General features: G+C 35.1%; 1 protein-coding gene across 1 annotated transcript; it reads right to left on the minus strand.

The window, feature by feature from the left end:
• Positions 1 to 1,069: 1,069 nt before the first annotated feature.
• Positions 1,070 to 18,614, minus strand: pudp (pseudouridine 5'-phosphatase). The gene is made up of 4 exons (XM_088609370.1): positions 18,469 to 18,614; positions 17,360 to 17,578; positions 13,013 to 13,242; positions 1,070 to 1,411 (listed from the first exon to the last, which is right to left on the minus strand). The coding sequence occupies exons 1-4, from the start codon at positions 18,536 to 18,538 to the stop codon at positions 1,235 to 1,237; spliced, it is 696 nt and encodes a 231-aa protein (XP_088465496.1). The 5' UTR covers positions 18,539 to 18,614; the 3' UTR covers positions 1,070 to 1,234.
• Between the last annotated feature and the right edge of the window lie 484 nt (positions 18,615 to 19,098).

The raw sequence follows: 19,098 nt of genomic DNA on the forward strand, positions 1-19,098 counted from the left end.
CTATGGCCTTCCCAACATGCAGTAGTAGCTCAATTACAAGAAAGCTCTGTAACATGTTCCTACAGAACAAAAAGACAAGACGAAGACAGGACAGACACACTGGACGATTCTCCGCTCAGTGTAATGAATGGCTCCAGGACAGTGATGTGCTGATGCTTTCAAGTGGATTAATGACGTGCTCAAAAGGGCTTTAAGATCAGAAACTATCAACTCCATCCTGGTGAATCCTCCACCTCCTAGTTTTTGATCAGCTACGTTTAGAGAGGGCGAACCTTTTTATGCCCCAAATAAAATTTGGCCAAACAGCTACTGTACAGTACTTGAATGAAGAATGGATGGAATTTAGAATCCACAATGTATATTCCTCAACCTATTCAATAACAATCTGAGCTTTAGCTTTTAAATAGTCTCTATTTAAAAGTTGAAGCTTGAATAGTGAGTGTTTTCAAAGTACATACACATCACAGACTCATTAGCAAGGTGAGCAAAGGTCTGAATTTCAAACATCCAAGTTTCATGGACAACAAACCCAACTACAATTAAATGAAATGGAAAAAAATGAACTACAAAAGAATCTCATCTATGAGAGTATTCTGATAAGTACCAAGATGAAATTCTCCATCCTTAGTTATACCACTGAAGTCAGCTTAACCAGGTCAATGACAAAGCTTGTCAACATCAAATATGTTTTAGGATCTACACTGTGTACCACATTTGATTAGTGGAATGTTTAAGGATTTTGGAAGGTTTAAGGTTGATTAGTGGAGTGTTTAAGTCACTTATTGTCATTGTCTCATGTCAGACACAATACAGGATTGTGTGCAAACAAACAGAACCCTTTTTAAAATGTTATTAATTCTGCTGTGATTTAGTGGTCTGAAATGTTTAATCAACCGCTAACCTCCTTTTGCAAGGAGGCCAGTAAAATTCTTCATCATACATTGGAGCAATCAGAAATTGAATGTATGGAATTCCTAAAGCATGAAAAGCATACAAATATCAAAACTTGAGCAGTATATATTCTACATCAAATACAAAGAAATGCAAAGCACTAGATCTGCCACAACTATTAGTATTAAAATCCTTTATTCATCTGATAAATCAATGTGAATCCAATGAAAGGATGTTCATTATGTATTTACACACAAAAGATGAGCATCATAAGAATAATTAACATCTGGGTTGTATGCAGGTTTGGAGTGATATGTGAATATTTAGCTGGAAACATGTTAGCTCAGTTGTAAGGTGGAAGACCAAACAGTTCTGGTCTAAAGTCCTCCATTGTCTTCAGGATTAAGGTAGCTTCTTTTGTCAGATCTGGGTTGAGGTTTTCATCAGGGATCATCACAACCTGCATTCCCGCAGACAGACCCGCAAGGACACCATTTGGAGCATCTTCAAACACCAGGCACTGTATTAAAGGAAAGCACATGTTCAAGATTTATTAGAAAGCAAAGCATAGACTGTTTGTTTAAGTCTATAGATAAAAGGACATTAACCAATAGATAGATTTAAATATGTTCAAATGAGAACAAATGTTCAAATTACTCTGAATATTTCATGGTTTTTTTAGTTACGCAGTTTTCCAAAGATGTTTCTGGTTGTCTGTTCAAGGCCATGACAATCAATTGTATATGAAAAATAAATTTGCCCATTGATTGTAAGTAAAATAAGTGCTTGGTGTCCTCTCTACAGATGGAAAATAAATGCTTTGTTTCATAAAATATTTGGTAATATTTGGCATCACAACTTAAATGTAGTTTGAATAAACTTTGTAGAATGAGTACTTGATGTCTCCCTTCAGCTACACAAACAACTCATGCACGCGGTTTAGAGGTCTGCACAGTTCCATGTTGGTGGGATACTGAGTGCTGTAAAATCCATTTGCAGTACTGGTTATTGAGTTTAGTCAATGAACTGTCAAGAGAAAGAAGTCTTTCAACAAAACCAATACGAAGGCCGAGTTTGATGCCATAGTTTAGGACAATGAAGATATAGAATAAGGAGTGCAAACAAATTAAAACTGTAATAATCAGGAGAGGACCTACAGTTTGTTGCTGATTAAAACACCTAAAGACTATTAACTATAAGAGTTAACAGTTATTTTACTCTTAAGCTTCAGTAGCTTTCTCATTGGATATTACTGCAAATCCTTCAAAACCCATGAACAGCACCAGCATAGTTTTATCTGTTTTTATCCATTATGGCATTTCACAGATATATAAAGCTGCTAATGTTAGTGTTCTTAGACAGAAGCTCAGTTAAAATACTGCTACATCTTAACAAACGTTTAACATGAATAATATCAATTTATAAATACAAGATTGCATGTAGCTATCCCATGAAGATTTCTTTTAATGGAATGAAAAAACAAAGCTCCTCTACTGTGTTGGTTTCATTTACAAGTAAAAATTGAAATAATTAGTTTCAGTAAGGGGTTGTAGGTGGACCATGTCCAGGGTTCTCTTTTGCCTTAAACCTCTTTCTACTGTACATCCTGAAATCTTCATTAGAGTTTCTTTTGGACTCTCTATGAGGAAACAATATCCTGTCAAGAAGTTTAGAAACCACAGCGCTTCTGACACTGTTATGTTTGGAACAATTGATGTCAAAAACAAGAAAGGCTTTGCCTTGGGGTTTTGTTGTTAACAATATACCTCGTTTATGGCATAAATCCAAGGCCTCTAAGGCCCTCAATGAGATTTCAAAGCTGCACAAGCACATCTCAGATATGCTTTGCCTTTAAAAAGGAAAAAAAAAGTAGCTTTAAAGCTTCACAAAATGGCATTATCAGAGCTTTTCAGAAACCTTTTATATCCAGACAGCACAAAGAAATGTATTTGACTAGCCTGCCATGAAAGACCTAATTGACTTCCGTGATGTCACTAAGCTTGTTGTATGAGAGCAGATGATGATTACGGAAGGTAATATGCACAATGGAAAGGCTTAACTAATTCCCTTGAACTAGAAGCAATTAAAACTCTTAATTACTAAAGAAGCTAGGCAAATGACCCATAATTACTGTGGTTTTATTGTAAGAGAAAATAAATGCATCATGCTTATAGTCTTTTTTGTATTGACACCTACTTTGGAAGCAGCAAGCATTAATCTCAGGAAATTAAGAAGGGCTTTCATAAAATTCAACACCTCTGCACACATTTGCACAAATGTCACAAAACATCTTCACTGAATGTCAAAAGCCCCAGACAAAATGCTGCATTTTAAGCTTGTGTTATAAAACTGATTTCTGTAGATGTTATACATATGGCAAAGCCAATAAACTATATTTAAAAAGTCCAATAATGGTTGCTCAAATACTGTATGACATGACAACATGTTCTGGTCATTCCAGTGTGATGTTATCTACAAACAACATTTTTTATTTATTTTGATATTTGCACTTGGACTTTAAAGTTATACTGCAAGGGTACTCAACTCCTGAAGAGTTGCATTTTCTGCAGATTGTTATTTCACTGGAGTTCCTATCTGTTTAGTTGATTGATAAAGAAGCAGAATTCCCTGTACTTCAGCACAAACCCTTTAGCCTATTAAGTAATCAAGGAACATTCAACCCTATAAGTATTCTGTTCTGTAGGATATTTTGTACTGCACATAGCATGCTACAAATATAGTACATGCACCCTGCCATATACAAATTAGCAGAGAACAAAATGGATCAATTATGATTTACAGAAAAACAAGACAAAACAAATACAAATCACTCAATTCCACTAAAAGGACTATTATGGACTATAAGACAACTGCTCAAAACCATTAGGACCCAAAGTGCTCTAGCATCTCCCAAAGCTTGCTATGCTTGTTTGCATGGATACAGTGACAATTATTGGTTTTGTTCTAGAGAATTACCATGTTTATGGTTAATGGAATTAAATTATTTGGGGACTTTGTCCCCATAAAGTATGGTCAAAATATTTAAGGTCCAACATATATCTTTTAGAAAATAAGTACAAATATTTTCAATAGATCAATTGCTACAACTCTTTCACGTGCAGGACCTGTGTTATAAATAATGCCCATCATTTGCACGTGATATTAACTTGACCTGACAAAGGAAAAGTGGACCATTCTGAGCTGAAGGCAGACTTCAAATGTCAGGCAGCAGATTATTATTCCATACCCTGCAAGAATGTGACTAATACTCAAAACATTACTTCAAAGAACATAAAAAGTATCATTAAATATAGCAAGAGCAGCAGGAAAGCAAATCTCATTAAACTGCCCTTTTCTGTTACTGAACTGAAGTATACATATACAGCTAAAACCTTAGGCCTAAAAATATCTATTGATTCCCAAAACCTGATATAATATCACACAAACTACAGTGGTTCTACAGTATATTACAAATGTATTTTGCTGGATCATTTATACTGGATCAAAAGATGATCTGGTTTATAATGTGAGTTATAATGTGAAAATATATACAGTAGCTAGAAAATGCTATAGATACAGCAGTGGAAACTATTGCGTAAACATAAATTATTGCAATTTTATTGCAATAGGTCTGCACCAGTCTGATGATTCTATCCTGTGGAAATCTGTCCCTTTCCTCTTGTAAAGCTTGGATAAGCATGTAGCTGTTCAGTGTTGTCTGAGCCTTCCAGCTCTTGTCACAAATGCAGTGTGTCATTCTGCACATCTAAGTGTCACTCATTGATGTCCATCAGGGTGGTCTACTAAAGACCTTGATTCATCCCTAAATTGCACTTGGCCCTACTGCTGGAGAATCCACCTGAGGTTTCATTCCAACTTACTTATGCATGAAGGCATTGTTCTCTAAATATGTTTGGCTTATTGGTTCCTTGGTTGAACAAGTTAAGTCTCACAAGTCTGACTTGTGCCCTATCAGCTCCCTCTCTAATGAATCAAATTCACTTGAGTGTATTGCGGTCAGTTACGAATGATCAATTTATCACAGTGAAGACAAAAAAAGTTAATCAATCTCCAAAATCTTCACACATTACTTTTCGAAAACATCCATGAATTATAATAGTGATAAGCTTCTTCTGATGGTAATTATGCAACAAAAGTATATATACACTATATACTGTATATACTGTACACCGTAGAGGCAACTATTTCTTATTCAAGTTAATTTTAAAAGAGTAATTGTCTACACTTCATTAGTAAAGGGCACTAGCTAATGAGTGTAAAGTCTGCTTTTGAAACAATGCCCTTGCATAGTCATTTAATCTCAAGTAATACTGTTAATGAGTATTAGATAATTTTGCCATATCACAAAATATCAGTCTATTTCTATTATAATTGTATACCCTTAGCCCAGAATTATGGGTTGGTGTCCCATCCAGGGTCCCACCTTGTAATTCCTGGATGGGCTTCAGGGATTTGTGATGAGCAAAGTGAATGAATGGAATGGGCCAGGTCAGTGTGGAATTTGGTGATTATGGTGATAGTATTTGTATTGATTTCGTGTTCTAAAGGGTAAATTAAATACACACTTTCATATATGTGTTATGAAATAAATCTGATCAAAGGACTTCATCTGTTGTGATGATATTCCTGAAATTGGATCAGTATTTAATGCAGTATCCTTTTGTATCTCCAACTATGGCTACATTGATTTTTCTATATACTGTATGCACATATTCAATACATATGCATGTTACAGTTTTTACAGTGTTGTTATGAAACTGAAGAATAAGACTGAACATCTTGATTTTCAACCTGATTTGTTAAAGACTTTCTTTTCGAATAATGTAGAATATTCTTCATATACTGTACATTCTCTGATTTGGGGGAAAAATTCAAAATTTATTTAAAACAGAAAATTTAGTATGTGAACTAATTGCAAATGTTTCTTTAAAAAATGCCTAAACTGTCATATGCATTAATCCTAGCTTGAAGCAGTTTTATTGATTTTTTTTCTCACAGTCATAAATTAATGTAAGAACATAAATCCCCAGACCTAGTGAAATATAGACAGGAGCTCTGAAGGAAAATACACTACAGTGTAGTGGAAGGAGACCAGAGAGCCAATTGCATCCCGCTCCTGGACCAAGACAAGAACATGTAATGTGAATCAGGTGATTCTGCTAAAATCGCCAAGGAACTAAAATAAAAGGTACATTATAAAATCTGTTTTTTATAGAGGGAGAAGTGCAGTATTCTCCTTACTGGCACACTGTGTTATTCTCCATATGTTTCAGATGAAGTGAATTGGATACAAGCATTATTTTAAAAAGTCCAAAATGAGAGGTGTGCCATACCTGTGACCTGAGAGGACTGGTGAATGGTGTGTTTATTACAGCTTTCATACCATCCAGCTGCTACCACTCTGGGGGACTGAAACACAGTAGATAGCTTCTGCCAACGGAAGCTTCATCACCCTAGTAAAGCACAGTGGGGCTAAACAATCATTTTCTCTCCTTTCTTATCTTTTGAAGGAACCACACTCTTCCATCATGATCAGAGTTTAAGTCTGAGAAGATTCCAACTGGACAATTTAGGATTGCAAGTTTTGCCTTTTTACAGCAAGGAAGTAGTGCTTTACTAGAAGAGCTAATAAAAGGCTTATGGTAGGATTTAAGAAAAGTATTACATATTTAACTAATGGAAATTATTTTAAACTTCACACATAATTATCAGCACTTGACTGTGTCATATTTCCTTTTGTTCAGGTTACAACAAAAAGGCAAGCCAGTCCTCACTCTCAGACATCAGCTACAATATCGTAACGGACGATATGATACAATGTAATTATGTCTGAATTTTCTCAAAGCACAAATAAATATTAAAGAACAGATACAGAATGTGACACATTTAAAGCACTGTTGCTGAATTTTTATACATCCACAATGATCCGCAAGCTTTGTCTCCTCATGAAAGCCATTTCCCCCTGTGACAAGTCTACCACTTTGATTCCTATTTGTTCTCTCAAGCTGTTCTTTTTTTCCAAATGTCCCTGGTTTAAATCCAGACACTTCTAACTGTTTCAGAACAGCAGAGCAAAAGTTGTCAGGATCAACAGCAAAATGTCTCCCACACATCAGACAAGTTGGCTGTCAGTCACTCTTGCTTTGGTTCAGGAGATTTACACAGTTAGACGTCTAATCCTGCACCAGCTCATCCTTTTGTCCTTAACTGGAGATCCACTTGCAGCCCAGTACATTAAAAGACATTTTAAAGTACATTTAAAGACATTTAAAAGACATGAACAATGAACAATGAAAGCATACCCCAGGAACTTTTTAGCAGCTGAAATTAAATAGATGATTTACTCAAATAGAGACGAAAACTGCGCAAAATTCATCATTCTTACATGGCTCAAGTCGCAATTTTGCTTGCTTAGAGTTTATATTGAGCTTCAATGGTCAGATACCACTGACCTGAGCTTTGGAGAAGTCATTTGCAGACAGTGACAGCCAATGACAGCACATCCTGGGAATCTGGAATAAGCTACCCAGCCATGTCGTTGAATGTGACATCCTGCCAAGTGGGCTAGATAGGCCTAGAAGCCTCCTCTCGTCAGACACATTTCTTATGTGACATCGCTATGCCCAAGCTGCAGTGCAAGGTGAGGTAGGTTGGAATTCTACACGTCATGCCAAGCAACAGTTACTCATGGGACCTGTTTGGCCGATGTGAGCTAGCCCCAAACTTTTGATCATTCCAAATGATACAAAGTCCCACAATAAAAACACTTCAGAGATCACGGCATGTAAAATGGCAAAGTGCTCGACTGTGTTAGTGCGGGAGAGTGCTGGTGTTATCCGTGTTCCTCTGCATGGCTGGGTGGGGAGCTGTTGTAGCAGTGAACAGAGTTCAGTAATGATTGGCAGATTCAAAATGAAAGAGAGGTTATAAAATTGTAAAACATTTGGAAGTTTAAAATCACTAAAGCAAAATGTCAAACATCTGTTATTAATAAATGTTATTATTAAGAACTGTGCAATTATTCTAAAACTTAAAGTAATTTATTACTGGGGAGAAACCTGAATATATGATATAAGAGAAACTGAAAGATGTCCAAATTATGAACTCCCCATAACTGATTCTGTTGTGTACACAACTACTGTATATACCACTATATTAATTGTATGAATAGCAGAGAAAAAGAACTTAAAGTACATGTGTTTTTTGCAAAACTGCATTATCATTACGTTTTATTCATTAAAACAGATGCATCGTAGGGTAAAAAATGCAGAGATCAGTCTGAAAAAGAACTGGTGAAGATAAAAAAAAACATTATGCAGTGAACAGAGAAACTCACAGAAAACCAGAGACAGTGACAAATTATACACTATATCTTTTAACTGATCACTAAGCCCACGGCAAGCTGAAGAAGACATATAACCTTTTATCATCAATATAATGGAAAATCGTGTACTTCAGATGAAAAACTTAATTCACACAGGAGTAGCTTATTATTATGTAAAACACCTGGAGCTTTCTAATACTGTACAAATCAGAGGATGAATGCATTTAACATTGATGTCAGCCTTCAAAGTGCAAGGTTATGGTTGAAGTTATTGCTCTGCTGACATTAAGAAAGATATTAGAGTTTTTTAACACACACCAATACGTCTAAACAGCAAAGGCAATGAATTTGAAGAGTATTATTGCACAAAAGTACACTAAGATCTATATAATGAGACCATTGAGCATTGCATTGCTCTTTTACCAACACGTCTGTGGCAGCACACCGCTCCCAAAGTCAACTAAAGCATCACAAAGACATGTAGCGCATATGTTCAGTTTCTTCAAAGCTGCTGAAAATATTCAACTTGGGTAGGATTCAAAGGTCTCAAAGAATATTGTACATTTAACAATGCTGTCGCCTTTTTCTTTGACTGATACAGAATGTCACAGTGTGACATATGTAACTACAAAAAGTCAAAACCCTACACAAAAATCTGTTAGTCTACTTAATTAAATAAAAATAATTAATTAATCTATATTAATATTTATTTCTTCTTTCATGTAGACATCACTTTACTTTAAAGTGAAATAAATTTTCATGCCACATGATAAAGAGATCCATCTCCAGTCTTTTAATATCCAGTTACAAGGTGGCAAAAAATGCTCAGTATTAACAGGATACCTAAAGCGAAGACAAGGTTCTAAAATTGTATTACAAACATTTTGCACTGGAAAACCACCTTTCTTAGAAGGTGAATGGAAAAAACTCATCTCTAAAATCTTACAGAAAAGAATGCATGGTCCAGTGATGAAAAACCTATCCTGTATACAGTTCAACTATACTTACCTAGATACAAAATTTTGTAAATCTCCTTAAGAACTTTATATTTTTATATTTTACATTGTCCACATATCACTACTACAAACATTGAGTTTTCCCATAGAGAAAAGTCATGCCATTTTCAGTTATTATCTTAAAAGCTATTCTAATCTCTTTTCTGGTCTTCAGAAGTGAAAAGTGAGTGATTTTTACAAGTACTGTTTTATTAACTCAAGGTACTGGGCTTTCTTTTTCAAAACCTCACAGTCACAAATGTCAGTAGAACAGAAATTATTTATTAAACACCCACATGCCTTTTTTTCTTGATGAATCACAATGACAGTTAAACACAGATAAAAAGAACACTGTAGTTGTATAAGTAATTTAATTAATGCTCATTAGCCTACAGGATAATATTATATCCAGTAGGCTGATGAATAAGACTGCAGACATGACAAGGCAAGCACCAAAAACATCTCTGTCATGCACTACAGGGTGAAATAGTGATTTTAAGAAGGCAAAACACCATTATACCACCATGATACATCTGGAATTTGAAGGCTATAAGAGAGAACTGAATTTCTACTGAAAAAAGCAATGAAACAAGGAAAAGCAAATGTGTTTTTAGAAGGAAAAAAACTTTCTTTCAGCTCATTGGTTCATGAGATGTGTACCCGTAAATGTGTACAGTTAGCTCTCCAACTTCATTAGTATTTATATTATATCTTCTGAATCATTTGAGCGAGAATTATTCAGAAGTCCAAATCAAAGCTATACAAGAACTCATATCACACACTTAATCCTCTTTAACTTTGTAATGCTTGTCATTTTTTATTTGTATGCGTGTAACGGGGAAGCAATGGAATACAGCCATGTTTCGGAGTTGTATTAGTCTCTTCCTGTAATTTTCGCAGAATTACAATGGTTTTGTTTCAGCAGCTTTCCAGGTATGAAACAAAAACTAAGTGTTTCTTCTTGCTTCATGTTTGAAGTAAATCCAAAACAGCTTCTATCCTACAGAATTCCTCTAACAAGATAAAAACCATTTCTGAATGTCAAACAGTTTGAACTTAGACTTGGATCATTTTTGGTAAAATTTAGGCACCAATCATTTCACATCGGAATGAAGCTACTTTAAGCCAATATAAGCCAACAACAACCTACTTTACAAACAGAATGTACAGTACTTAAGAAAATGAACTCCTCTGGAAGAATGCCTCTGTTGGAATTTGGCATCCTTTTGCAACAGAAGGAAGATACATGTTGATCTGGTAATTTTAGACACTCCTTCTGTTCCATTTAATGTATAGCATCCAAATTCTTCAGTGGTGCCTTACAGGCCTACTGTACATGAAGCCTATGTAACTTGTGACACTCCTTAATCTGTTCTTTTAATTATGTAATGAAGTTAAAAAAATGAACAACCAACCCTCACATGTATTAGAGGAATAAATCAAGAACATCATTATTGGTGTTTAAGATATTTAAATTAAAAGGTGTGGTTTAATTTGATGATCATACAGAAAGCAAGAAATCATTAACATTATCATAAAAGGGGTTGCACCATTAGAAACTATACATTCAAGAGTTCTGATTTTTAAAATCAGAATACTCCATTTATTCTAATTGACGAATGAAAAGATTATTTTGATATTTGAGATATTTCCAAGAGTTTATAAGTTTTAAGAGGCACACTGGTGCGGGGGTTAGCATTGCTGCCTTGCTTCTGAGTAAACTGGCCCTGGTGTGAGTGTGCGTGTCTGTGTCTGTGTGTTCCCTATGATAGACTGGAGTCCCACCCAGGGTGTTTCCCACCTTGCGCACCTTGCTGGGACCCCAGGACCCTGTATTGGATAAAGCAGTTCGAAAACAGATGAATAAATGAATGGATGGATACTTGGATGGATATCTCAAAGTTTAGTTTTTACATTCCCATAATTAAAGCCTCTACAACGCTTAAAGGCAAGGCTATGGGACAAAACAACCAATGAAAACAGCCATGCACATGCATCTACTGTCACACTGCCAATACACTGTTCACAATGATTCACGTGGCGAAAGCTTCCATTCTGTAACCAACAATGAGCCAACATTTACAGCCATTCTAAGAACCTAAACCGAACTGACAGAGACCCCATAATGAAGCCATAATAAAATAACAACAAAGGATGTTTTTTACTGTCAAGGTCATGAGGAATTAAAAAAACATTTTTCAGGCTCGCCTTAATCGCTGGTAATGAATGCATTTTATAAATCTTTTTTCACAAATACAAGTACAGCTGGTTTTGCAAAAATACATACTTTTTATAACTAAAACGGGATAGAAAGCAAGATAATTATAATCTGTCTTACTGCATACACTTAATTTTTAACTCATCTGACTATTACCATAGGTTATGCTAACCAGATGGAGAATAGAGAATCATGATTAATTAGAGCCTAATTATTCCTTGCAACCACTTACACCCAAAAAACTGCCGCGGGTCTCTGAAGAAGTGAGCTACATTTTATCACAGAAACATTTTTTTTCCCTTCCGGTTGGTTACCATGATTAATAGTGATTATATTCATTGTGGATTCATTACAACAATCGCTAATTTAGCTCCAACAACCTGCAACATATGAATGAGGCTTATTAAGTAAAAGCTGCTGCTGGGTTCTCAGGAACGCCTGTCACGTTGAAGGGCAGAGGGCTGTGGAACGTAATTTATTATTCCGCAACACGTTTTGTCAAGTCCCTTAGCAGCTGGTTCATACTTTATCAAGACAAATGCAAGTCAAAATCAGGGTGCCCTGAAGAACAAGACCCTATTAGGCTATAATTCGCATCTTATAAGACAACCCTTACAAAAGAAACATCTTTGCCAAAATGCCTATATAAACTCTGCACAGCTGTGTACGGTAATTAATACAACACATCTGAAAGTATGAAATGCAATAACTTTAATTTTAGTTGTTACTGTTTAGCTACACTTGAGAAGTATCATACTATAATGTATTATATTGTTTGTCCAGGGTAGATTGGTTAAATCAATGTTTTTGGGACATACATTATGCATTTCTCTTTGTTAGAAAACATTTCATGTTCATTCCAAGATTACCAGGATAAGACATTTTGTGAAAAAAACAACCTTTTCTTAGATCACCTGTACTGAAAACAACATTGATATTTCTGATTATTTATTCTGATTAAGCTGGTTTGAAACCAATGTTTTAGCTTTGAGATGCAATATCGTGTTTTCTTTAAACTGTGCCGGATTCTAATTTAAGAAATATTTTAAGGAAAAGGGTCCTTATCTATAAATTCTTAATGAAAATTCAAGGGCTGGGGATGTTCCCAGGATTAAATATTAAAAGAGTGTCTTGATGGCTAGGAGGTGAAACATTCACATAAAATGTACTAATAACAGGCACAGTTTACCTTATGTTTAAGCAGAAAAACAAAGACACTTTAATCAGCACAAAAATAAAGGTCTTATATGTCCACAATTTTTGTAAACTTCACAATGCATTGTAGACTGAAGAAAGCTTTACCTAAAAACACTGGAAACCAACATTTGTGCTTATTTGAAAGATAAAAATAATAAAAGTCCAATAATTAAATTCAAAATCAAAAGCATCAGATACCTTCAGATTTGGTTTGGAAAGGTTTCACTGGGTATTGGACATTAAACTCCGAGTAAAATCCTGAATGTCCAAAAAGGACATAAAGTCACATGTTTCTGACTAATGCTATACTGATAGCTAGTATGACTATACTTTTTTCTTCCACCTTATGTGTTTGGCATCTCTTACCTTTTCCAGGGAAGGTGGTGGGTTAAATCTTTCAGCACAGACCAGAAAAGCATCAGGATGTGGCTTGCCATTCTTTACTTGGGGGTCGTCTCCCAGCACAATGTGATTAAACAAATGAAAAAATTCTTTGTGTCTGCTTGTTTTCATTTCAAATGTCACTCTCGCAGAGCTGGTGCCGACAGCCATGGGAATGTGGTGTTTGTGCAGATGGTGGATCAGCTTTTCAGCTCCTGCACATAAGGAAGAGACTATCAATAAGAAACTGCACATTTGTACTCCAGGCGCCCTGTGTCTATGTTATTGGTGTATGGCAGTTCCATACGGGTGGACTAAGAACTTTTGTCTGCGATAAAATATCCTAGCCTACACTTAAGTAGATAATTAGTCAACCACCTCAAAAAGAGTTACAACGCGGCTCTGTAGTGAAACACATCCTAAAAGTCCACAGAAAACTGTTATAAAATTCTCTTTACCACCTTAACATCTTGGCAAAGTTCTGAGCAACTGTACAGATTAAAAGGAATAACACAATAACACAAATCAAAAACCAATGAGACAATGTACATCAGTATTAAACTATGAATATCAACATTGATTTCTCTCCTTTACCAACACTAAGAAATTAATGACAGTAAAAAGGAAGAGCCTTTGAAACTTCAAAGAGAATTGGAAAACATACTTTCCAAGGCTAAATAACAGCTCTGTGGGTCAGCAAGATATTTTTTTAGCAGTGGCATAAATGGGTAGTAAAAGAGATGTGGAATAGGAGCATCAACCTCAGATTTACACACAAAAAAAACGTTTGTTCTTGAGACAAATAAATCAATTACTGTATATGATTTTTTTTTAAAGCAAATGTGCATTTTCCAGGTGTATTATATTCCACTTAGGGTACAGAAAGTAATTTCTGTACAGTTAAGATTTTAGCTTTTGCTAATGTCATAACAATTTTATTCCAAATCCAAAAATGTAAGTTGATATTTTCACAGAACTGAGGTTGATTTGGCACAGGATGACCTATTAAGGAAACATGAACATTTTAGGCTTTTATGCATAGCAACAATAAACCATCTATGCACTTAGAATTGCCTGTAAACCAAATAAAAGTACTTCTTAAGTATCTAAAAGTACCTAATTTCATATTCATATACATTATGCATACGGATTGCATGTTTCTGGGAGAAACAATTTGTGGAGATTTGTACTGTGTTTCCTAACAAGGACTCTGTTTGCACTAGTGAATGTGCTGCTACTATACACAAGAGAGTCAAAATTGACTCAGCTGTAAGCTGTATGGGTATTTAATTCTGTTATGTAGCAAGCAAGGTTCATTCATGTAAAATGACCCCTTTTTGTACTGCAGAGTTTAGGATAGAAATGGGTATGCATTATTGTTTTCTTAATAATCCACTTTATACACACAAAAAGCACAAATCAAATAGTTTAAAGGATTTCAAGAGGAAAAGTAAGTTTAAGTTAATGGGTGCCTTACAAGGCAGTCTCTCTCTCTCTTTTCTCATTATTAGAACCTTATTTTCAGTAACAAGGTCAGTCTAAGCATTTGCATACAGAATTATAAAAGTTTTTTAGTTGACAGTAAAAAAAAATATTAAGACACTATACCCAAACCACTTCAAAGCAGAACTTGGAAAATTAAAATTGAAAGATGTGAACCTATCAGGACAATTCAGTTGAATCTTTAATCTCCCCTTTATCTTTATCTTGTCTTTGTCTTGTATCAGTTATAAATCTGTTATCTGTTAAGTCAGCTTAAGCAAGTATTAAATATTGTGACTATGACCTTCATGCAGACAGCTCTAAACAAAACAACACTGCTTTTGCACTGGTTTCAAAATGTTGCGCAACAATAATACATATGATATGATATGTATTATAAGGCTGACTAAAAGTTAACACTGTGAAATAAAAGTCAAAAGTGTTATAAAACACAGTTTTGACCTAAGTAATACTTAACTGATTCAGTAAGTGCAATTTTATTTTTCCACACAGTAAATGTAAATTTCCACATGAATGTAAACTTTTGAAGAAGGCTCCATGGCCGAAACATTGTGTTTTCTTTCTTCTCTTTACAGCATGGAATAAACCTAATATATGTATATACACACATGGCTAATAGCTATTATAATATAATTACTATGATATATTACTATTAATATTATAATTAATATATACAATATTATACATTACTATTAATATTATAATGATATACAGTGGTGTGAAAAAGTGTTTGCCCCCTTCCTGTTTTCTTGTATTTTTGCATGTTTGTCTCACTGAAATGTTTCAGATCATCAAACAAATTGAAATATTAGACAAAGATAACACAAGTTAACACAAAATGCAGTTTTTAAATGAAGGTTTTTATTATTAAGGGAAAAAAAATCCAAACCTACATGGCCCTGTGTGAAAAAGTGATTGCCCCCCCGTTAAAACATAAATCAACTGTGGTTTATCACATCTTTGGAAAGCTGAGTTCAATTTCTCTAGCCACACCCAGGCCTGATTACTGCCACACCTGTTCTCAATCAAGAAATCAGTAGGACCTGCCTGACAAAGTGAAGTAGACCAAAAGATCCTCAAAAGCTAGACATCATGCTGTGATCCAAAGAAATTCAGGAACAAATGAGAAACAGAGTAATTGAGATTTATCAGTCTGGAAAAGGTTATAAAGCCATTCCTAAAGCTTTGGGACTCCAGCGAACCACAGTGAGAGCCATTATCCACAAATGGCGAAAACATTGAACAGTGGGGAACCTTCCCAGGAGTGGCCGGCCGACCAAAATTACCCCAAGAGCGCAGCGACAACTCATCCAAGAGGTCAGGAAAAACCCCACAACAACATCCAAAGAACTGTAGGCTTCACTTGCCTCAGTTAAGGTCAGTGTTCATGACTCCACCATAAGAAAGAGACTGGGCAAAAATGGCCTGCATGGCAGAGTTCCAAGACGAAAACCACTGCTGAGCAAAAAGAACATAAAGGCTCGTCTCAGTTTTGCCAGAAAACATCTTGATGATCCCCAAGACTTTGGGGAAAATACTCTGTGGACTGACAAGACAAAAGTTGAACTTTTTGGAAGGTGTGTGTCCCATTACATCTGGCGTAAAAGTAACACAGCATTTCAGAAAAGGAACATCATACCAACAGTAAAATATGGTGGTGGTAGTGTGATGGTCTGGGGCTGTTTTGCTGCTTCAGGACCTGGAAGACTTGCTGTGGTAAATGGAACCATGAATTCTGCTGTCTACCAAAAAATCCTGAAGGAGAATGTCCGGCCATCTGTTCGTGACCTCAAGCTGAAGCGCACCTGGGTTCTGCAGCAGGACAATGATCCAAAACACACCAGCAAGTCCACCTTTGAATGGCTTAAGAAAAACAAAATGAAGACTTTGGAGTGGCCTAGTCAAAGTCCTGACCTGAATCCGAGTGAGATGTTGTGGCATGACCTTAAAAAAGCGGTTAAGGCTCGAAAACTCTCCAATGTGGCTGAATTACAACAATTCTGCAAAGATGAGTTGGCCAAAATTCCTCAACAGCGCTGTAAAAGACTCATTGCCAGTTATCACAAACGCTTGATTGCAGTTGTTGCTGCTAAGGGTTGCCCAACCAGTTATTAGGTTTAGGGGGCAATCACTTTTTCACACAGGGCCATGTAGGTTTGGATTTTTTTTTTCCCTTAATAATAAAAACTGCATTTTGTGTTTACTTGTGTTATCTTTGTCTAATATTTCAATTTGTTTGATGATCTGAAACATTTCAGTGTGACAAACATGCAAAAAAATAAGAAAGCAGGAAGGGGGCAAACACTTTTTCACACCACTGTATATTATATACATTATAATATAATAATAGCTATTATGCATGCAGATAAGGTAGGCCTGGTAGTGATTAATATATGCGGCCCGCGAGACTAGCCATGGTGGCAGCCCAGTTGATAAAAAGGTTGAGAACCACTGCCCTAAAGGGAACAACAGGACATCAAGGTTGATCTGTAGATTCCTAATGGCTAGGAATCATGTGTCACATTAACATTTTGCAAGCTGTATTGTAAATAATGATATGTTCCCTAGCTAGTAGTAAAATTAGTAATGTCTTTGAGACACACACACAAGATATAAAAAGAGGCTGAGCTGATCTTTTCTATGATCATTTACATTCAAATAAAGAAATAACTAATTACTCAATAAAGTTTACATTCGGCTTATCCACTTCTGGCCTCTGTATAGTGCTACAAAAGAGAAGGTTAGAAATGAGAGCACTCTCATGTTGTGCACAATCAACATCAAACAGAAACAGCAGTATTTCAAATAATAAAGTAATAATAAAAGAACCTGGCATCAGTTGGGCTGAAGGAAATAATTTTTCTTGTTTTTTCTGACTTTCTTCTAAAAGTTCTTCAGCGGTCATTGGGAGCTCCAGGGAATCTCGGATTATTTTAGCAGCTTCTAATGCTTTCTTGCCCATTACTGAGGATTTAACTTCCCATGTATACTTCTTTCCAAAACGATCACAGATGTCCTGAAATGAAACTGTATACAGTCTTTCTGTATCTGCAAAAAGAGATCAAGGGTAATATTTAGATTTTCTGCCTTTCAACCAGTTAATCAACCACATATTAAAATACTCAATGTTCTGTGATTTTAAGCTCACCATAAACCTTACTGTTTTAATGCACATTGAAACCGTGAATTATATATATCAAAACACTATGAATTATTACACATTTTAAAATGAAATTTGTTATCATTACATTTAAATTAATTTCTCAGTCGATATACACCTTAACTTAAACATTCACCAGGGAGGTTGCTTTAAGTTAGTTTATATTCTGAAAAAGGTTTTATTATCACCTAAATTGAAAAAAACAAAAACAAACTGGTAATCAAAAATAACCCAGCACTTATTAAAAAAAAAGGTACTGTCGTTAATAAATGCTTTATTACTCTGATATTTTCTTCACATAAAAAAAAGAATAACCAAAATGTTAAATAAGCTGTAGGGGAAAAATACAAATAATAGATTTTATCCTGTGCTTGAAAAAGACAGAAAGGAACGAGTGGCATAAGCCCTGAGAGTTGACTGAGAGTGACCGAGAAGCAAGATGTGCCTGCCGCTACGTGAAGTGATATGTATGGACATGAGCACGTTCTTTGTGTGAAGTGTACACACACTTTATTGAAAAATAAACTCTGATCAGCATTATTCTCTCTACATATCATCCTTGAAGGACAGTTAAGAAAGAAGGTAACGAAAATCGTAACCAATAGTAACAGAAAAGATAAAAGTTTTCGTTAGACGTCTTATTATCCTGCTTAGGAAAGTGCTTTACATTTGCAGTTTACAGTGCAGTACAGTATATACTTACATTAAAGATATGTATTTCAAATCAGGAATATTAAAACCAAAACATATAATAGTCAGTTAAATAGTGTGTACAAACCCAGCAAGAGCCCGTCCATGTCGAAAATAACATGAGTTACGGGCTGAAATTTCATTACTGCATCTTCCATACTTCCGCTCAGTACTACTGAAAAATTACAGGAAGTCTACCTCAGTTTAAAGTTCCTTTTTCAGAACCGATGGCCTACTGAAAATAATTACATGATCACCGATATTTTTAAATAAATTTAACAAAATTTAAGTCCTATTTAGACGTTAGAATAGTTATATATAGAGATATTAAATATTTAAAGGGGGGGATTAACGCTGTAAATGTTTTATATTACAGTCACTCCGTTATTTTTATACTTGGCCTATCGTGGTGACTGATGGGAAATGTAGTCCAAACAATCTACGTCCACCACTGTTTTGGTAGCTTTAGGAGTATTTCTACTAATCTACTCGGAAATTGTCAGATTTTTTTCTGATGGTTGGTGCTTGTTACGGAAAAAAAAATCTTAAGTAACGCTCGCAAACTGTTGTTTTAAAAATAACCTTACCTTTTCCACTAGAAAATAAGAATAATACAATAAACAAATCAATTATAAATGTATAATAAATCAAATGTATAATAAAATAAAAGTTTGTTTATAATAAATAATACATTTATTTTTTAATGTATTATACATTT

The sequence above is a fragment of the Lepisosteus platostomus genome, chromosome 2 (genome assembly GCF_059453375.1).
Source record: "Lepisosteus platostomus isolate fLepPlt1 chromosome 2, fLepPlt1.hap1, whole genome shotgun sequence".
NCBI lineage: Eukaryota > Metazoa > Chordata > Actinopteri > Semionotiformes > Lepisosteidae > Lepisosteus > Lepisosteus platostomus.

Excerpts from the sequence above, each read along its gene's own strand:
- pudp (XM_088609370.1), bottom strand. The coding sequence starts at position 18,538 with ATGGAAGATGCAGTAATGAAATTTCAGCCCGTAACTCATGTTATTTTC. Across the intron at positions 13,243-17,359 it reads TTCAGCCCAACTGATGCCAG|GAGCTGAAAAGCTGATCCAC; the intron begins GTTCTTTTATTA and ends CCTTATGTGCAG. Across the intron at positions 1,412-13,012 it reads CACCACCTTCCCTGGAAAAG|TGCCTGGTGTTTGAAGATGC; the intron begins GTAAGAGATGCC and ends CCTTTAATACAG.